General features: G+C 41.5%; 1 protein-coding gene across 1 annotated transcript in view; it reads right to left on the reverse strand.

Moving 5' to 3' along the window:
* BRINP1 (BMP/retinoic acid inducible neural specific 1) overlaps positions 1 to 22,833 on the reverse strand; it is a 285,238-nt gene that overhangs the window by 87,107 nt on the left and 175,298 nt on the right. The window contains exon 6 of the mRNA XM_056537848.1: positions 17,593 to 17,829. Coding sequence (XP_056393823.1) covers positions 17,593 to 17,829 — 237 coding nt within the window. The remainder of the gene's footprint in view (positions 1 to 17,592; positions 17,830 to 22,833) is intronic.

Below are 22,833 nucleotides of genomic sequence, written 5' to 3' on the forward strand. Positions count from 1 at the left end.
GGTCATTCACTAGGTCCCCCGTGTGGTTCTGGGATTTTTGCTCACCGTTCTTGTGACCATTTTGACACCAAATTGACACACCATTTTGACACATTTGATTAGATCTTGTGTGGAGCCCCAGATCGAGGAAGATTATCAGTGGTCTTGTATGTCTTCCATTTTCTAATAATTGCTCCCACATTTGATTTCTTCACACCAAGCTGCTTGCCTATTGCAGATTCAGGCCTCCCAGCCTGCTGCAGGTCTACAGTTTTGTTTCTGTTGTCCTTCGACAGCTCTTTGGTCTTGGCTAGAGATGAGCGAATTGAATCTGACGAATCCGAATTAGTAACAAATTTCATGAAAAATTTGATTTGCAACGAATGTGAATATCGCGTGAATTGTTTCATTAAACTCCATTTAGTACGGTCCAGGCTCAAGGGCATCTAAAATGGTGGATCCACATGTGAGGACATGGGGCAAGGAACACTGGGAAGGCAAGAAGGCAAGGCGGGTAGGCGGGATGACCCTGAATCACATGCAGGATGCAGCCTATCAGCAGCCAGTCACCCCTGTGATGTCACAGCCCTATATAATCGACAGCTATATTCCAGCTTATCACTTCATCCTTTCATTGCAGAGAGATAGAACAGCGCTGTGTGTTACACAGACAAGCATTGTACAGAAGTGTTTCACCTCATAGTCACGTCATAGTCACGTCAGCGTTCTGGTGGACAGTGATCAGTGCATTTTTCACAGTGCATTTTTTTTTTACTGCAGCCATTAACCTCCCAGGCCCTTTCTACAGCAGTGTATTACAGAGAGGGGCAGAGAGCTGTGTGTTGCCTCATACATTTGAACAAGCTGGCTCAGCTTGAGAAACAGCAGAGGATGGAGGAATACATTTTCAGCGCAACTCTGTGTCTTTGTTCCACAACAAATGGTCTGCTGGTTATACTAGTCTGTAGATGGTATAATAACCAGCAGTCCATTCCTAATAATCTTTGAGAGAGTGAAATTTTGGGTTTAGTTCACAGCAACAGTGTGCTGCAGTACTGTTGTGTACTGCTGGGGTTGTGCAAAAATATGATTTTTAAGCGTACTGTAGCGTATTTTTCTGCACTCATCTAAGTAGTGTACTATTTTGTACCTGTTAATCTGTCAAGGGCCTAGATACTATGAAAGGCCATGCAAAAGTAATCACCGGCTGGTGTTTTACTGCATTACATTTTTAAGCATACTGAAGCGCATTTTCTGCCCTCATAAGTGCATACCACATACTTACATCTAAGTAGTGTACTATTTTGTACCTTATAATCTTTCAAGGGCCTAGATACTGTGAAAGGCCAAGCAAAATCACTGGCTGGTGTTTTGCTCCAATACTTTTTTAAGCGTACTGTAGCACATTTTTCTGCCCTCTTTGTTCCACAACAAATGGTCTGCTGATTATACTAGTCTGTTGACTGAATAATACACAACCAGCAGTCCATTCCTAATAGTCTGTGAGAGAGTGCAATTTTGGGTTTAGTACACAGTGACTGTGTGCTGCAGCACTGTTGTGTACTGCTGGTGTTGTGCAAAAATACACTATGTAAGCATGCTGTAGCGCATTTTTGTGCCAACATAAGTGCATACCACATACATACATCTAAGTAGTGTACTATTTTGTACCTGTTAATCTGTCTGGGGCCTAGATACTGTAAAAGGCCAGGCAAAAGTAGTCACCGGCTGGTGTTGCACTCAGATACTTTTTTTAAGTGTACTGTATTGCATTTTTCTGCCCTCATAAGTGCATATCACATACCTACATCTAAATAGTCTACTATTTTGCACCTGTTAATCTGTCAAGGGCCTAGATACTGTGAAAGGACAGCCAAAAGTAATCACCTGCTGCTGTTCTAGACAAATACTGTTTTAAGCGTAGTGAAGCATATTGTACTCCCTTCATATACGCACTAAGTATGTCAGGCAGAGAAATGCCAGGACGTGCACAGAGGAGTGGCAGAGGCCTAAATTCATCAGGAAGAGGTTGCAGCAGACTAGGGGCGAGTGGCAGCAGTAGTCGCAGCGAGAGGCCTGAGCTCCCGAAATCAGCTAGTGGTCGTGACCAGCAACCCATCTGCCGTCATCGATTGGTTAACACGATCATCTACTTCATCAAAAGTGACATCTGATACCCCCAGTCAACAGTCGGTGGGTTCATCAGACACAACCATCAGTTGGTATGGCCCCGGAGCAGTCCCTGTCCTCTCATTGCCTCTGTCCTATGCTGTTCCCTCCCCCACAGATGTATCTTATGCTTTGGGTTCATCTCCACTATTTAGTGAGGACAATCTAATAGAGGACAGACAGCAGCTGCTGCCCAGCCAAGAAGTGGAGGAGGCCATTTCCTCCGCTAAGCAGGCAAGTAGTGATGAGGAGTATGACGTGGGAGATGGTGTTGCCAGCATTCAGGGTCCTAAAGCTGACACTGTTGAGAAACCTGAGGAGGACATCAGTGACGTGATGATGAAGCCGATCGCAATTTGGAGCCGGGTACAGAAGGGGCTTCATCATCACCAGGAGAAGAAGGTTGTAGGTTGCCCGTGAGGCAGCAGCTGAACTAGCACTGTGGTAGCATGGTTGGCAGTCAGCATGGTGGCAGAAGAGGAAATTCTGGAGCCAAATGTTCTCGCTTTGCGGCAGCCTACCTGGAACAGGGTTTCCTGGAGACATCGGTTGTAGCAGTCAATTAGTGTGGACTGTTGGTGGGAAAATCAGCTACTCAGCAGTGTGGCAATTTTTCATCAAGCATCCGGAGAAGGGTAGCATAGCCACATGCAAGATGTGTCGACAGAAGGTGAAGCATGGCAAGGGTCCCAATGTTGGCACTACGGCCCTGTGTTAACATATGCTGCTCCACTATAAAGCGGCCAGGGAGAACCGTGGCTCCGATGTAGTGGTTCAGCCTGCTGCATCACCCAGTGGCATGCCGCTCCATGCTTCAGCCAGCCAAGGCTCCACCATCTCAGCCGAAGGGAGCTGTGTGTCATACCCTCCTTCTGTCGCTTCAGATGCTCCTGCTCCTCCAACTTTTAGTCTGTCATTCCGCCAACAATCCATCCGCAAAGCCATGTCCGAGACAACAATATGCGCCCACTCATCCAACGACGCAGAAGCTGAATGTGTTCCTGTCCAAGTTACTTGTGCTGCAGTCCCTCCCTTTTCAAGTGGGGCAATCTGCACTTTTCAGAGAACTGATGGCTTGTGCCGAGCCGAGGTGGAGAGTGCCAAGCCGTCATATATTTGTGAAGAAGGCAGTACCAGCCCCGCACAATTTTGTGGAAGAGAAGTTGGGCCAGTCCTTGAGCCTGTTGGTGTGTACCAAAGTGTATGGCAGCACCGACGTCTGGAGCTCTAACTATGGTCAGGGACAATACATGTCCTTTACAGCTCACTGGGTGAATGTGGTTCCTGCACAGCCACCACACCAACTTGGCCAGGTCACGCCGCTTCCTCCTCCACACTCTCAGGCCGTTGGTCCTGTGACAGTGTGCGACTTCGCCTCCTCATCCTCCACCGTGTCCTCAGCCTCCACTGCCCAGACAAGTCTCAGTGCCCCTTCAGAATACCATGTGTGCAGGGCTCGGCGATGTCACACTTTTCTTCACATAGTTTGCCTTGGCGAATGGAGTCACACAAGGGATGAACTGCTAAACTTCATTCATAAAGAAATTGGAGCATGGCATACTCCACAAAAATTCTAATTGGGAACCATGGTGACTGACAACAGGAAGAACATCTTTTCTGCTCTGCGACAGGGAAGGCTGAGCCATGCACCCTGCATGGCACACGTGTTCAATCTGGTTGTGAAGTGGTTCCTGAAGTGTTCTCCCCATTTGCAAGACAATGGGAAGGAAACTATGCATGCACTTCAGCCACTCGTACACCGCAAAGCAGCACGAGTGGCTGCAGCTTCAGAACATATTTAGATACACACCCATCTAGACAAATCCAGCACCTGCTGGCCACAGAAATTCCTTCTAGAAATTCCAATGCGTAAAAGGGCCCTCAAAGAGGTATTTCTATCTAAGGTGTATCCAAATATACATTTATTTTAAGATCAAGGGCCCCCAGCCACCTCCTCAAATAGGGACCTGCAATGTTAAAATAGATGCAAGTCTCAGGGGCAGGACTAATGCCATAAATGTTTAAGAGAGAAAAGGCACTTTAAATAGAACCTGTCTGACAATGTGAAGCAGCACATGATGCCATGTTCTAGAGAGATCTAAATACAAATGGAGAACAATTACCATAGCTCTGGTTCTCTGGTAAGCCACAATAAAAACCATTCACAAATGGGGAAATGTAAAATTGTGGTAAACCTTTCCAGAATTGCTGATTTTTGGACACTATATACACCAGAAAAAAAATGAACAAAAATGGTACTGATGAAAACTAGCATAAAAAATCATACAGCCTCGAACATGGACAATTTTCTTACAAAAAGTTAAAATTATTGAAAAGTAGTAAAATAAAACAACATTTATATAAACGGGGTATCGTTGTAATCATATGGACCTAGAGTTTTTTCGTTTAGTTTTTTTTAAGCAAAAAGTGTACTGCATAGAAACAAAAAAAACTCCAAAAGTTGCAAAACTGGTTTGTTTGTTTTCTTAATTTTGCCCCACAATTATAATTTTTTAGCTTTATCATTGACTTCGTGTTAAAATGAGTGATGCCCTTATGAAGGAAAATTGGTGATGCATAAAACAAGTCCTTATCTGGGTCTGTGAGTAGAAATTTGAAGGCGTTATGACTCTTAGAAGGAAGAAATGAAACTGCAAAAACTAAAAATCACAGCGTCCTTAGGAGGTTAAACAATTGCAGGTCTTACTTGCCTCAGTTAAGGTTAATGTATATAATTCCATAAAAGAAAAAACTTTGGCAAAATGGCCTGCAGGGAGGAGATGCAGTGGGCAACCAAAAAGAAAATAAAGGTCAATCACTTGTTGGCCAAACTAACAACATCTAGATGACCTTTAAGACTGTTGGAATAATGTTCTATGTACTGATTGGTAAAATGTGAAACTTTTTGGAGGATAAGGATCCTGATACATAAAGGCATAAAGCAAAAACCTCTTCCGAAATAAGAATGTGATACCTACAGTCAAACATGGTGATGGTGTGATGTGATGGTCAGGAGTAGTTCTACTATTAGAAACATAGAATGTGTCGGCAGATAAGAGCCATTTGGCCTATCTAGTCTGCCCAATATTCTGAATACTATAAACAGTCTTTGTCTCTATCTTATATGAAGGATAGCCTTATTCTTATCCCGTGCATGCTTAAACACCTTCACTGTATCTGCAGCGACCACTTCTGCAGGAAGGCTATTCCATGCATCCACTACTCTCTCAGTAAAGTAATACTTTCTGATATTACTTTTAAACCGTTGCCCCGCTAATATAAAATGATGTCCTTCATTATCGCGTTGATTCCCTTTATGTATTTAAAATAATAACAAAAATGCTGCAGTCTACAATTACGCTTTTCAAGTGACCATGTCAGAAACCTGACATATCCTGTTGAGATGCTGTGGAAAGACCTTAAACTGGAAGGCCATGTTTTAAAACGCTACAATGTAGCCAAAGCATCAATGTTTGGTTACAGCTGCCAAGGGTAGGAACAACCATTTATTAGGTTTAGGGCAATTAAATTTTCACATGGATGATGTAGGTTTTGATTGAGTATCTACAATAAATGGTACAGTCATTTTACAGCTACATTTTGTGTTTACTCGTGTTAATTTGTCTTATATTTAAATTAGTAAGATGATCTAAAACATCTTTGCAAATGTTCAAATATTCTATCCAGTCTTTCAATTTTTTTTAGAGTTTTTCTTAGAAACATGGTAAATTAACCATCTATGTATGGTTGGGCTGTTTGACTAGAGGAACGTGGTGGCAGACAATTTTATATGACCTTTGAAAATTGGACAAGAGCTTGCTTTATTTCTATGAACATTTGCCCTTTTTATAGACATATTAAGCTGCTAAAAACTCGCAAACACTAGGTATAACCTTTACAATATGCTCTGTGAATTTCTAAACATGCATGACATCTACTTGGATTATTTTGTTTCTCCAGGTCTTTGGTATGTCTTGTTTCTGCCGTAGATGCCCTCCACAGCTCGGACATGTCAGTGCTCGCAGTAAATTATGAGCCACAATGGCTTCCTCCACAATTTCTCTTATCTGTGTGAGTTTAATGTATATGCTAACCCAAGAAGTTCAAGGATTCTAGGATCATGGAACGTATCATTACATAATATCTCTTTATGATATTATTAATACTAGCTACACTCTTATAGGATTCTCAGGTGAAGTTCAGAAAATAATTTTAATATGAGATAATACAATATAATCAATATGGCGTCTACTAAAACCATAACAATCAGAGCACAACTTTTTGTCTACTGCTTTGGAAAAAGGAAGAGTTGTACTGTAATTGGTTGCTATAGGCAAAAAGGCAATTTTTTTGTTAGTCTTCTTGATAAATGAGGTGCTAAATGTTTTTTTCAATGTAGGGTACCATTAAAAATAAATAAGATTGAAGAACTGGCTATTCTGAGAAAAAAAAAACTCAATGAGTAAGATTTATCAAAACTAGGACAAAGGACAAGTAAAGAAATTGCCTATGGTGACCTATCAGAATATAGCTCCCTTTTATAATGAGAAAATTTTAATGTTTAAAGGGAAAATTAAAATAGATACCACAGTGGTTACTATAGAAAACAGCACAAAACTAACTTAAATATCCCCACATTGTCATTGCATTTTCCTGTCATACATTTGGTAATGCATTAATATATATTGGGTATGGGTATGTTCTTATCTTAAAGGGGTACTCCGATGCTTAGACATCTTATCCCGTACCAAAGGATAGAGGATAACATGCCTGATCGCGGGAGTCCCGCCGCTGGGGACCCCCGGGATCATGCAGGCGGCACCCCGTTTGTAATCAGTCCCCGGAGCGTGTTCGCTCCGGGTCTGATTACCAGGGACTACAGGGCGGGCGGCATGTGACGTCACGCCCCCACCTCCGTGTGATGTTATGCTCCGCCCCTCAATGCAAGCCTACGGGAGGGGGCGTGACAGCTATCACGCCCCCTCCCGTAGGCTTGCATTGAGGGGCGTAGCGTGACATCACACGGGACTCCCGCAATCAGGCATGTTATCCCCTATCCTTTGGATAGGGGATAAGATGTCTAAGCACCGGAGTACCCCTTTAAGCTCATGACATCATTCGTTTCTTCACATAAGATGTCAAATATATTAGAATACGTATGGCTTTGTAATGGTGATGGTGATTCCAGTCAACTGCCAAAACTGCCTTTAATAGACACAATACAAGAAGAAACAGGGTGTGCTCCCCTGGGTGGAATCCGATATTGTGGGATAGCAAAGAACCAGATCAAAATGCACTCACCTGTGTGTGTTGGGCTAATAGATGCACAACACTTGAAGCGCTAGATACGAGTTCCTTGGACAGCGGCTGCTGCGGCTCCCAGCGTCCAAATGCCCAATATAAATTCAGAAGTACCCAGGAAAGGGAGATATATCGTGTTGCCACCAGAGATAAACTTAAGGGTAAGATGATTTTATTTCACAATAGGGATCCACGCATCGCGTTTCAAAGCCGCTCCGGATTTTTCGTCAGGTGCGGTTACACATTGATAAAAGTCCATATAAATATACACCAGAGAGCATGAACCCTCCTCCGGAAATGACAAGTGCAAATTCACATGAGTAAAATTAAACTACAACATTTACATATCAAACCAAAGAAATCTAAAGAAGTATAAACATAATTACACCTCATGATACTTATAATTACACCTCATGATACTCATTTATAAACGTAAATATCAATATTCTAAAAATCCTTTTTTTCAATGATATCGTTCAAACCTGCCAGGAATATAGTATTAAGGTTACATATCCAGAAAGATTCCCTATTTATTAGTCTCTGGAATCTATTTGGAACCTCCTCCAGAATTGTTTAAATCACTAGTACAGACAGATCTTCAATACTTCCACCATGCATCAAAGCAATATGCCGGGACACGCTGTGCTGCATAAATTTCGCATAAATGTTGTATCTATGTTTGTTCATTCATGCCCTCAGCCTTTGGACCATATGGCCAATATACTGCAGGCCACAAATGCACAATTGCTCACTTCTCTCAGAGCAAAGCATTCACCCGTAGAGAAGGATTTCACCTTTGTCGAGTGACACTGAGGGATCCATTTACAGCACATACACTGATGAACATTGCATTTAAAGATTGTTACCCAGGCGACTAGGTGCAAGGTGGTTCCGCAAACTCTTTGCTCTCCGATATGTCATTGCTGGTCCTTTTTGGGAGCTACTGTTTCAAAATTGGGTCTTGCATTAGTATGGGCCAATGATTTTAAAGAGTTTTTTGTATCCGATTAGTAAAACTATTAAAAATAGTAATATAGTTAAATTTACCTTTGCATGTTATGCAAATTTATTTATGGGCCGTTTCGAGTCCCTACATGTCGCGCATCCACGCATACTTTTTTTTACAAAAGGTTTATTGACGATCTGTTCATTCTATGGGAGGGGTCTGGACTGGAGGCCATTGAATTTGTTCAGTGACTCAATTATAACGAATGGGGTCTTAATTTTACTCTAAATTATTCTGAGACTTTCATAGTATTTTTAGATCTTGACATTTTTAAGAATTTTAATAATACCAGCAAAACTAGGACCCATTTTAAGAAAGTTGACATGAATAGCTTTTTAAATTATGATCCCTGTCACTTTCCAAAGTGGGTTAGAAATATACCCTTTTGACAGTATCAGAGGAACAAAAAGAACTGTACTCTGGATAGGGATTTCAAAACACAATCTAATTTATTATATACATGTTTTACAGAAAAGGGTTACCCTAAAAAAAATCCTGGAATATGCTTTTAACAAAACAAGTGCTATGGAGCAAGGAAATCTGTTAGTCCCTAAAACAAAAATAAAAAGGAATAAGATTAATGAAAAACGTAAATGTAATTTTATTACTAAATTTTAATAGTTTTACTAATCAGATACAAAAAACTCTTAAAAATCATTGACCCATACTAATGCAAGACCCAATTTTAAAACAGCAGCTCCCAAAAGCACCAGCAGTGACATATCGGAGAGCAAAGAGTTTGTGGAACCACCTTGCACCTAATTGCCTGAAAAAAAGAAAAAAAAAGAGTGAAAATGTTGTGGTGAATATGGAGAAGGTGGGAACCTTTAAATGCAATGTCCCTAGGTGTCTGTGCTGTAAATGGATCCCTCAGTGTCCATCGAGAAAGGGGAAATCCTTCTCAGGTTTGAACAGGTTTGAACGATATCATTGAAAAAACTGATTTTTAAAATATTGATATTTACGTTTATACAGTCTTTTATGAGTGTCATGAAAGACTTGTGTAAATATCTTTATAATTATTTATATTTCTCTGGTTTGATATGTAAGTGCAGTAGCTTAAGTTTTACTGATGTGAATATGCACTATGTCACTTCCGGAGGAGGGTTCATGCGCTCTGGTGTTGATTTAAATGAACTTTTATCAATGTGTAACTGCGCCTTTTATCAATGTGTAACTGCGCCTGACGAAAAAGCCAAAGCGGCTTGGAAATGCGTTGCGTGGATCCCTATTGTGCAATAAAATCATCTTACCCTTAAGTTTATGTCTGGTGGCAGCGCGATATATCCTCCTTTCCTGGATACTTCCAAATTTAATAGACACAAGAGCATTCGAACTAGACTATGAAATAATGAAAAAAGATAATCTTTCTTTTACATTATGTGTTGGACCAAATATGTGTTGTTTACCTGGCCAGCACTTCACTCCACCCATTCGGCCCAGGCATTTTTTATCAGCAGGAGACTGCGTATTGGTTTCCACCTAGCATTCTCCCAGCCCTCTGGCAGGGAGCACATGGTAGGTGTTAACACTGGTGTAGTGCTCTGTGGTGGCCATTATTCCTATGATGCTTTGTCTGGGAGGTAGTGTGGCCTGGAGTCGGGGGCTAGTTGGGCAGCAGTGGGGCTGCCTTGCCACTGGGTCATTCCCCCTGTGGGCTTGGTGTCATGGAGGCAGTGGTCACCGCCCGACACTACACCAGTGTTAGGTTAGAGACCAACTCTAACTAGGTGACCTTGATGTGGCAAGTAGGCTTGTACTTTTTTATCAAAATGTATACTAACAACCTGTTCGTTTTTGAAATTATGCTGGGAAGCTAGTAGATCAAAATACAAATAGTGGATGTGCGGCTATGTTTCTGTTTCTCTATTTTTGCTTTACCTGGGAAAGAGGCAGCACTGGAATGCCCTATGGGAAGATGACAAGATGGTGAGGGCAGAGTGACGCGGCAAGCAAAGTTCTGCTGGGAAACCCCTGTCCTCGCATTAATGAGAATGTTATAAATCCTAGCATAACATTGTTGTAGACCAAATGTATCTCTTTATGTAATGGTATTCCCATATAACAAATCTTTTGAGGAACATGGCAACAGTACAGAGGTCCCTCCCATGATCTATTTATACCCAGGACTGTATCTACAACAAGGGAGCATCCTCTACGTCTAGAGGAAATATGGTTTCTACATCAGCACAGACCGGGGTTCTTTACTGTACGAGCAGTGAGACTATGAGACTCTCTGCCAAAGCAAGTGGTCATGGTGAACTCAATAAAAGGGTTCAGAAGGGGCCTGGATGAATTTTTGGAGAGTAATAAGATTAAAGGTTATGGATACTAGATTATAGGAATGGAACATTGATCCAGGGATTTATTCTGATTGCCATATTGGAGTAGGGAAGGAATTTTTCCCCCTAGTTTGGGGCAATTGGCATCAGCCTCATAAGGGTTTTTTGTCTTCTTCTGGATCAACAGAGTAGGAACACAATAGGGATAAGTTGACCTTGATGAATTTTGGTCTTTTTTGAACCTTATAAACAATGTAACTATGTAACTATATAAAGGAGAATATTATTAGAGCGTCCCTCCAGACTTGGTACGGAAAGCAGGATAAGATTTAAAAGTGTAGAAGGTGTTTGATCAGAAGCAGAGAGAAGGCTAGACTGCAAGGAAGCGAGTGCCAAATACATAGAATAAATCCAGAATGTGATAGACAATCGCGTAGGGGGTGCAGTGATGGGAACATGTATTTTACTTGACAGCATCTTTAAATAAAGCTGTAGCAAATGATGAAATTCTGATGAAACATAGGTAGCATATCTTTGTACATCAAGGAATTCTTAACAAGTATCTAAATATTGTAAGCAATATTGTTATTCAATAGTTTGTACTGTACCTAAACCATGGATGTATGCCAGAAGTTACAAACCCTCTAGTAAAGGTTCGGTTAAGACCAATGTTTTCTACAGGAAACATCTTACATCTTCCACAGGTGGAGTAGGAGGATGAGAGAATGCATTTCAAGTGGACTGTATATTGTAACCTAAAATTTGACTTGGCAAGCGCTACATATCGGGAACCAAGAATGTAAATTACAAATTGAGCTTGTTGATTATAGACTCTAAAAGTCCAGCTGACACTCTCATAAGGGAAAACCTTATAATCATGTTTCTACAATATCACTTTATGTTCACTGCTGTTAGTCACTAAGCTACAGTCTACAGTGTGCCTGGCAAAAAACGGTGATTTTAAATAGCTACAGATCAGTCACTGTTGTTAGATGAAAAATATCTCAGCTGAGACATTACTAATGTTGAAAATTATTATTAGTAACCAATATGAATGATCTGTTCACATTTCATATCATCTACCACTCCTCTGCTCAAATGGCAAAATCCTAATAGGAGACAGAGATAAGTTGGGAAAAATATATGCATAACAGCAGATGGAAAGATTACAACTGGGTTTACACCTGCGTTGGAGGCTCCAACAGGTTTAGTCATTAATACCAAACAAAATAGCTCAGAATGCTGTGCTATCTTGTATGCTAAAATGTTGGACAACACATGTTGGAAGTATACTTCTAAACTGTGCATTTTACAAGACCGGGATCTGGGTACAGTCTTTGATGGATTGTCCTGCACACTCATCAGATCTCAACCCAACTGAGTTTTTGTGCCATGATGCTAAGTGAGACTAAAAAAAGCTGTTTACAAGCCACCATCACAAATTGTGGACAACATTTTTCTTAGAGTGATTGATGTATTGCAGTTTGATACATCATAGTAGCATAGTAAAAATTGTAATTCCTTATATTGCTGTGATGCCTGAAATTTAGCTCTGGGCCTCCTTTAGCTCTGGGGGCCTTCTCTGGTCAGACACTGCTCATCACCTGCCCAATACCATCTGTAGAGTAAAGGATGGTGATGGCATCATGTTGTTGTTTTTACCAGCGGCTGGGACACTTGGTCAGGGTTAAGGGAAAGCTGAATAGAGCAAAGTATATAGATATTCTTAAAAATAACCTGATCCAATCTGGGCCAAAGGTTCATCTTCCTACAAGACAATGACCCTAAGTACACAGTCAAGACAACACAGAAATGTCCTCCAAAGCTCTCCATCCTACCTGATCTTGAGAGTCTCTTATGGTATCACGAACTTTGGGACTGTGTGATCTGCCAACTCTCTAATGTGTATAGGGGCCTCTCAATTCTCCCTGAGAGAAGATGTAGTGCATTTTGTTTTTAGAGAACACATGAATGATTGGCTGAGGTGACTTTTGGCTATAAAATGTATCAGCTGTATGTAATGCTACACCAGTTAGTTGCCTACAAACATTCCAGTTAAAGCAAGTCACATAATCGGGTATCTGGAAACAGTAGGCTTGTAGATACCATTATTCCTAGATTTGTTGGTCTTCATGGGTTAAAGTACCGTCACACTATGGAATTTCTACATTTATGTTGAATTGCTCTGAGAAATTCTGTTGCCTGAATGTTAACACATTAGTGTGAATGGGTTTTCTGCTGACCTAGTCACACAGCAGAATTTCAGCAGCGGAAAATTCTTTTCATTTCTGTCTCCTCCTGTAATCCTGCTGGACAACTGAGCCCAAGTTGCCTCTCAGCAGTGACGTGGAGCCATGTGACAGTCCCAGGAGACCTAGGCTCCACATCTCTTGCCGAGGGACGGCTCGGGCTGGGTGTTCTGGTGGGGTTACGGGAGGAAATAAGAGTGATCTGGGCAACTGCCCCCAATGCACCAGCAGGACTGTAAGTATATAGGATAACTATAGCTTAACTATTTGTCACTTTCTCTTTTCTTCGGCACTTAATTAAATGCTGATTCCTTTTATTTCTTCTCCATTTACCATGGAAAAGAAAGATGTAAATCTCAAGAGGAATTATACAAGGAAATTTTTCTACCCAATTCTTCAGTGTGGGCATACCCTTAACCCCTTCAGGACGGAGCCCATTTTGGCCTTAAGGACCGGAGCGTTTTTTGCACATCTGACCACTGTCACTTTAATCATTAATAACTCTGGAATGCTTTTAGTTATCATTCTGATTCCGAGATTGTTTTTTCGTGACATATTCTACTTTAACATAGTGGTAAATTTTTGTCGATACTTGCATCCTTTCTTGGTGAAAAATCCGTAAATTTGATGAAAAATTTGAAAATTTAGCATTTTTCTAACTTTGAAGCTTTCTGCTTGTAAGGAAAATGGATATTACGAATACATTTTTTTTTGGTTCACATATACAATATGTCTACTTTATGTTTGCATCATAAAATTGACGTGTTTTTACTTTTGGAAGACACCAGAGGGCTTCAACGGTCAGCAGCAATTTTCCGATTTTTCACAAAATTTTCAAACTCAGTATTTTTCAGGGACCAGTTCAGGTTTGAAGTGGATTTGAAGGGTCTTCATATTAGAAATACCCCATAAATGACCCCATTATAAAAACTACACCCCCCAAAGTATTCAAAATGACATTCAGTAAGTGTTTTAACCCTTTAGGTGTTTCACACGAATAGCAGCAAAGTGAAGGAGAAAATTCACAATCTTCATTTTTTACACTCACATGTTCTTGTAGACCCAATTTTAGAATTTTTACAAGGGGTAAAAGGACAAAATTTTTAATTGTATTTGTAGCCCAATTTCTCTCGAGTAAGCACATACCTCATATGTCTATGTAAAATGTTCGGCGGGCGCAGTAGAGGGCTCAGAAGGGAAGGAGCGACAAGGGGATTTTGGAGAGTACGTTTTTCTGAAATGGTTTTTGGGGGGCATGTTACCTTTAGGAAGCCCTTATGGTGCCAGAACAGCAAAAAAAAAACACATGGCATACCATTTTGGAAACTAGACCCCTCGGGGAATGTAACATGGGATAAAGTGAACCTTAATACCCCACAGGTGTTTCACGACTTTTGCAAATGTAAAAAAAAAAAAAAAATTTTACCTAAAATGCTTGTTTTCCCAAAAAATTTTTATTTTTAAAAAGGGTAATAGCAGAAAATACCCCTAAAAATTTGAAGCCCAATTTCTCCCGATTCAGAAAACACCCCATATGGGGGTGAAAAGTGCTCTGCTGGCGCACTACAGGTCTCAGAAGAGAAGGAGTCACATTTGGCTTTTTGAAAGCGAATTTTGCTCTGGGGGCATGCCGCATTTAGGAAGCCCCTATGGTGCCAGGATAGCAAAAAAAAACCACATGGCATACCATTTTGGAAAATAGACCCCTCGGGGAACGTAACAAGGGGTTAAGTGAACCTTTATACCCCACAGGTGTTTCACGACTTTTGCATATGTAAAAATTTTTTTTTTTTTTTTACCTAAAATGCTTGTTTTCCCCAAAATTTTACATTTTTAAAAAGGATAAAAGCAGAAAATACCCCCCAAAATTTGTAACACAATTTCTCCCGAGTACGGCGATACCCCATATGTGACCCTAAACTGTTGCCTTGAAATACGACAGGGCTCCAAAGTGAGAGCACCATGCGCATTTGAGGCCTAAATTAGGGATTGCATAGGGGTGGACATAGGGGTATTCTACGCCAGTGATTCCCAAACAGGGTGCCTCCAGCTGTTGCAAAACTCCCAGCATGCCTGGACAGTCAACGGCTGTCCGACAATACTGGGAGTTGTTTTGCAACAGCTGGGGGCTCCGTTCTGGAAACAGTGGCGTACCAGACGTTTTTCATTTTTATTGGGGAGGGGAGGGGGGCTGTGTAGGGGTATGTGTATATGTAGTGTTTTTTACTTTTTATTTTATTTTTTGTGTTAGTGTAGTGTAGTGTTTTTAGGGTACAGTCGCACAGGCGGGGGGTTCACAGTAGTTTCTCGCTGGCAATTTGAGCTGCAGCAGAAAGTTTGCGGCAGCTCAAATTTGCAGCCAGATACTTACTGTAATCCTCCGCCCATGTGAGTGTACCCTGTACGTTCACATTGGGGGGGGGGACATCCAGCTGTTGCATAACTACAACTCCCAGCATGCCCGTTGGCTGTCGGTGACTGCTGAGAGTTGTAGTTTTGCAACAACTGTAGGTACACTGGTTATGTATCACTGAGTTTGTGACCTAACTCAGTGTTTCACAACCAGTGTGCCTCCAGCTGTTGCAAAACTACAACTCCCAGCATGTACGGTGCATGGTGTAAGGTGACTGCTGAGAGTTGTAGTTTGCAACAGCTGGAGGCACACCGGTCATGAAACACTGAGTTAGGTAAAAAAAAACTCTGAGTTTCACAACCATTGTGCCTTCAGCTGTTGCAAAACTACAACTCTCAGCAGTCACCGACAGCCAACGGGCATGCTGGGAGTTGTAGTTATGCAACCAGCAGATGCACCACTACAACTCCCAGCATGCACTTTAGCTGTTTGTGCAAGCTGGGAGTTGTAGTTAGACAACAGCTGAAGGTACACTTTTCCATAGAAAGAATGTGCCTCCAGCTGTTGCAAAACCATAAGTCCCAGCATGCCCATAAGGGAATGCTGGGAGTTGTGGTGGTCTGCCTCCTGCTGTTGCATAACTACAGCTCCCAGCATGCCCTTTTTGCATGCTGGGAGCTGTTGCTAAGCAACAGCAGGAGGCTGTCACTCACCTCCAACGATCCAGATGCTGCAGGTCAGTCCCTCGCCGCCGCCGCTGCTCCTGGGGCCCCGATCCCAACAGGGGCGCCGGGGATCGGGGTCCCCAGCACCGGGGGTCGTCTTCCCGCACCCGCTCACGTCCTCCGGAAGAGGGGCGGAGCGGGTGCGGGAGTGACACCCGCAGCAGGCGCCCTGATTGGTCGGCCGGTAATCCGGCCGACGAATCAGGGCGATCGTGAGGTGGCACCAGTGCCACCTCACCCCTGCAGGCTCTGGCTGTTCGGGGCCGTCAGAGACGGCCCCGAACAGCCAGTAATTCCGGGTCACCGGGTCACCGGAGACCCGATTGACCCGGAATCGCCGCAGATCGCTGGACTGAATTGTCCAGCGATCTGCGGCGATCGCCGACATGGGGGGGCATAATGACCCCCCTGGGCGATATGCCGGGATGCCTGCTGAATGATTTCAGCAGGCATCCGGCTCCGGTCCCCAACCGGCTAGCGGTGGGGGCCGGAATTCCCACGGGCGTATGGATACGCCCTCGGTCCTTAAGGACTCGGGATTCAGGGCGTATCCATACGCCCTATGTCCTGAAGAGGTTAAAAGCTATAGCAGTTGGGACAGTGCCTGCCACGTATCATATATATTCCTTTTTACTCCAACTGACTAATTCTACAATCTTATCTGTTCTCTTCCCAGCCTATGACAGTTTTAGTATACTCCATTAACTCAGTGTTCCTTTCCAGATTGACCTTTGGTTTTGACAAAACAATGGCGGAGATGTATTAAACTGCTTTTTTTTATTTTTTTATCTCATAGCAACCCATCGCAGCACAGTTTTCATTTCATATTCCATCTCAAACAATGAAAGCTGAGCTGAAAATGCTATGGGTATAGCTTTTCTTTTCAGACATTTTTTTTTACAGTTCTGCCTCTCTGTATGTAGCAATGGTGGTTCTACATGTTATGTAATAACACATCCACTTATAATATCCATTACTCTTAGTTGTTGTAGTTGTAGTAGAGACTTAAAATGAGATGCTAGTTGGGATTTCATATTATAGTGTAATATTAAGAAGAAGAAGAATAATTAAGAAAACCAGACAGATGTTTGCAAAAAGAAAAGAAACAGTAATGAAATACACAAACCATTATAAATCTATAGCTGTCATAAACATGTACATGTAATTTCTAACTCCATTGGATACGACTGATTCATGTGGCATGATAATAGAATTGTAAGGATAATAATCAGGCATTTCAACAGTTGAGACAAAAACATATAAAGGCAATTGTAATGAAAACAAACAACAAAAATGTATTGTTAAGAAGTAATTGACACGGCCCATAAAGTATGGTAAAGTATGGTAAAACAAGGTGACCAAATATAATAACAGTGGCTAAAAATATGCAAAGTCAGGTGAAAAATGGTCCAACAAAGATTACGATACTGGACACAACGAAAAACATACATAACTTGCAATGATATAAACACATCAAATGTTTGTTACACAAAGGACTTTATGGAAATTGACTAATGTGAATCCTCACCTGAGCTTTCAAAATCTTTGTATGCCTGTGCCCAGGCTTTGCCCTGGTTACTCAGCGTGTTCTCCATGATCTGGATGTCAGTGAAGGGACAGTTACATTGGGGGAAGGATTCAGAGCACAAACAGGAGCACTGACTGTTCCTGCACACATATTCGCCTTCACCATTACACATGATATAACTCAATGCAGCCTGAACAAACTTCTCCTGTAAGTACTGAGGCATAATGATCTGCAGACCTGAAGACAATGACATGATAGAGGAAATTAAACAAAGAAAGGTGTCGGGGGGAATAGATGGCATATACACATACAGGATATCATAGCAGTGCTTACAGATTCACATACCTGCAGACTTTACCCCCTTTCACAGTATGATAAGATCATGCTCCTGTAAGTCTCACTTATTTATCAGTTGCAAAATGCAGCTGGGTAAAGTAACACAAAAAATACTCAATTTACCTAATAGATGCTGTCTATATTCTTGGAAAAATAAGTGGGAAAATACAAAGAGAAGCTATTATCAAATTGTGAAAGGTGATGAAGTGGAAGTTTTATCAGAGTGGAGAAATGTGTGGCACAGAATGCTTGTACCCAGGTAAAATTGTCACACAGAAAGTGTTACAAAGCATTCTTCATATATGCATAGCATAAACATAATATACACAAAAAATGAACAGTAAAATACTGAATTTGTGGAATAAATGAGCCTTGAAATACATACAATGAGTTTTCATGCCAGCTACTCAATGTTTTTGTAACCTTCTATTCATAATAATGACATAAAAGTATTCCCAATGCTATGATCATATACTGCTGTGCCTACAAAGACAACATGAGAACAATGCAAGTACCCTCTAGAGCCATTGCCACAATACCACAGGTTGAGAACCTTTAGCTCCATAGGGTCTTGAGGACTTACTAAAAATTAATTTACTGCTGTGCCTTCAAAGACAACATGATAACAATGTTAGTACCCTCTAGAGCCCTGGCCACAGTACCACAGGTTGCAAACCTTCAGCTCCATAGGGTCTTGAGGACTCGCTAAAAAGTTAATATTTATGATTTCTAATATTGAACAATAACTTTTTTGGAGTCTTCCAGTATTTTTATTTTCACCTGTAGGATAGCTCACCACTATATAACTAGTAGGACCATAAGAAGGCGGAAAACGCCACAGACGCACTCCTGACACCTTCTATGATAAGCTGTTCGACACAGCCGCAGCACCCATTGTATAATGATCGTTCTGGGAAACTGCAGCTTAGCCCCCATTTACTACACAATGTGTGAAGCTTCTTGCTTCAACAAATAGCTTATTTGTAGGGTGCCGGAAACCTGCCTGTCAGCTGTTGGTGGCCTATCCAGAGGAAAATTCACTAGTGACATTTGCCCGGAAAACCCCTTTAACCCCTTAAGGATGGACCCATTTTTTACCTTAAAAGGGTACTCCCGTGGAAAACTTTTTTTTTTTTTTAAATCAACTGGTTCCAGAAAGTTAAACAGATTTGTAAATTACTTCTATTAAAAAATCTTAATACTTCCAGTAATTTTTATAGGCTGTATTCTACAGAGGAAATGCTTTACTTTTTAGATTTCTCTGATGTCATGACCACAGTGCTCTCTGCTGACCTCTGCTGTCCATTTTAGGAACTGTCCAGAGCAGCAAATGTTTGCTATGGGGATTTTATCCTACTCTGGACAGTTCCTAAAATGGACAGCAGAGGTCAGCAGAGAGCACTTTTTTTTTTTAAATGGTGTACACTGTGCGGTAAAAGTGATGTTATATTTATTCTGTGGGTCAGTACGATTATGGCAATACCCATTTTATATAGCTTTCTATATTCTTTTTCCTTTTCTAAGCAAAATTATTTTTCTGCCATTCATTTTCCAGCAGCCATGACATTTTTATTTTTCGTCCGATGCCAGGCTTATTTTTTGTGGGATGAGCTATGCTTTTTATTGGTATCATTTTTGCCATACATGCTACCTTTTGATCTTTTTTTATTCCGCTATTTGTACCAAAATTGGCAAATTTTGCGCTGTTTTTTTTTACGGCGTTCACTGTGCGAGATAATTTACATTATAGTTTTATAGTACACATCATTATGGATGTGGTAATACCTATTATGTATATGATTTGTGCTTTTGATCTTTTTTGGTGATAATACAGGGCTTTTATTGGGAAAGGGGCATTTTTATAAAAAATGTTACACTTCATTCTTTTATTGACAAATTTTTTATTTTTTACACTTTTTACAGGTTATACTATGCTGCAATACATTTGTACTGCAACACAGTATGACCAGATCAGCTGCACACTGTACAGCCTGTGCGATCCAGCCTGTGGCTGGATCTCACTGGCTTCTGTAGCAGGCAGCCTTAGCAACCAAAGGCGACCCGTGATCGTATCGCAGTGCCGCCATTGGTGAACAGGGGGAGCGTGCCCCCCCTGTCAACACCAAAGATGCATGATCAGGATTGATCACGGCATCTATGGGGTTAATGCTGCCGGGACTGGCGCGATCGCGGCTCCGGCAGCTGCGGCGGGATTCCGGCTGTGATTGCCAACCAGGTCCCGCCGCCGATCTCCTGCGCTGCCCGCTAGGACGTATGCATACGTCCAGGCGCGTGAACGTGTCGGGTGCTGGGACGTATGCATACATTCTATAATGGGAAGGGGTTAAAGGGGTATTCAAATATTTTACTTCTTATCCCTTATTTAACCCCTTAAGGACCACAGGTTTTTCCGTTTTCGCACTTTCGTTTTTTTCCTCCTCACCTTTTAAAAATCATAACCCTTTCAATTTTGCACCTAAAAATCCATATTATGGCTTATTTTTTGCACCACCAATTCTACTTTGCAGTGACTTCAGTCATTTTACCCAAAAATCTACAGCGAAACGGAAAAAAAAATCATTGTGCGACGAAATTGAAGAAAAAACACAATTTTGTAACTTTTGGGGGCTTCCGTTTCTACGCAGTACATTTTTCGGTAAAAATGACACCTGATCTTTATTCTGTAGGACCATATGATTAAAATGATACCCTACTTATATAGGTTTGATTTTGTCGTACTTCTGTAAAAAATCATAACTACATGCAGGAAAATTTATACGTTTAAAATTTCATCTTCTGACCCCTATAACTTTTTTATTTTTCAGTGTATGGGCGGTATGAGGGCTAATTTTTGCACTGTGATCTGACGTTTTTAGTGGTATAATTTTTGTATTGATCAGACTTTTTGATCGCTTTTTATTCATTTTTTCATGATATAAAAAGTGGCCAAAAATACGTTATTTTGGACTTTGAAATTTTTTTGTGCGTACGCCATTGACCGTGCGGTTTAATTAATTATATATTTTTATAGTTCGGACATTTACGCACGCATACCACATATGTTTATATTTATTTTTATTTACATGGTGTTTTTTTTTTTATGGGAAAAGGGGGGTGATTTAAACTTTTATTAAGGAAAGGGTTAAATCACATTTATTAACTTTTTTTTTGCACTTTTTTTTGCAGTGTTATAGCTCCCATAGGGACCTATAACACTGCACACACTGATTGCCAGCACTGTTCCCTGCAAAGCCATAGCTTTGCAGTGATCAGCGTTATCAGCAGTCGATTGCTCAAGCCTGCATCTCAGGCTTGGAGAAATCAATCGCCAAAGGGACGTGCCGGAGGCTGGTAAGAGGACCTCCGCTCATGTCCCAGCTGATCGGGACACCGCATTTTCACTGCGGTGGTCCCGATCAGCCCCACTGAGCAGCCGGGCAACTTTCACTTTCGGTTTAGATGCTGCGTTCAACTTTGAACACCGCATCTAGAGGGTTAATAGCGCGTGGCACCGCGATTGCTGCTGCGCGCTATTAGCCCCGGGTCCCGGCTTCAGATACATGCCGGGACCGACCCGATATGACGCGGGGTCACCGCGTGACCCCGCGTTATATCTCGGGAGCCGGCCAAGGACGTAAATATACGTCCTTGGTCGTTAAGGGATTAAAGGTTATTTAAGAGGATGAGTGTCTGATAACTTGTAGGGTCTGGCCATGACCTCCTGCACAGCCCTCTGGCTCTCTTCGTACAAAGCTTGTGTATGTCTGTCATTCCCATAGATATGCATGAAGGGGGCGTGTCAACCTCCACTGGTGCATGAGAAGAGCCAGAGTGTGGTCCACATTCTCAAGATCTCTAGGGGTTTTAGTAGTAAGACCCCCCCCCCCCCTGCGATCAGTCACTATGGGGAATTTTTAGAAGCTGGAATACTCCTTTAATCTCCATACTATATGTGTACACAGTGACATTTACTGTCAATAAAGAGAAATCATTAGGGAATCATGAAGGGACAACAAGGCACTTTTGATTGTTTACATCTAAAGACTATCTGATCATGAAAGCAGTAAGACCCTTTTACAAGGCCCTATTATTGGAAAAGAGAGTTTGTAGAAATGCTTGTTCCTGATGTAAAAGGGTCAGCAATTAGCTGATGAATGATAAAACGCCTGTGTCTTGACTGATCACATCTTTTGTGTGGCTAGTAAAATCATTGTTATTGGCCACACATTGCCCCTATGTAAATAGGAAGTGTGTGGCCAACAATGATGAAGTGAAGGGCCTCACGCATGTTCCAGAAGCTCAGCTGCATGATTGATTAAGCCATGTGATGGCTCATCTGTAGCCGGTTGACCCATCTAGAAGGGCCCTTTGTTTTTACTAGCTGGGACTTTTCTATGACCTGCAAACTTACAAAAGACCCAATCCCAGGGGCCACATTTGTTAGGTCCTATGCTGATTGGCTGTAGCAGTCACATGTCCATATCGAGAGGGACCAGGAATCAGATATCATGGACCTAGAAAAGATTGGAATGGCAGCAGTGGGGGATCGGTAAGGTGCGTACTACTTCTTTAATTATTTTACAAAATCCTCAGTTCTCTTAAAAAAAAAAAAAAGTGGCCAAACTGTCATGTATAGGTCCCTAAATCATCAAGAATATCCAAATCTGTTTTTCTTTGGCAATGATCTGCATCAAAGTAAAAAATGTGGAGCTTAAATTGGGCCATTCATGATGCATGGCCAATGATAATGGGTAAGCTTCAGTAATGTCACAGCTAAAGTTCAGGAGAGAGGTATTCAGGTAGTGCAACAAATATCATGTCAGGTAAGTTTTCTTATTTCCTTAAAACAATTTGAGATAATGGAAAAAGCTTATTTAACAAAGGACAAAGCATTAGTACTGTACA

The sequence above is a fragment of the Hyla sarda genome, chromosome 9, assembly GCF_029499605.1.
Source record: "Hyla sarda isolate aHylSar1 chromosome 9, aHylSar1.hap1, whole genome shotgun sequence".
NCBI classification, from domain to species: domain Eukaryota; kingdom Metazoa; phylum Chordata; class Amphibia; order Anura; family Hylidae; genus Hyla; species Hyla sarda.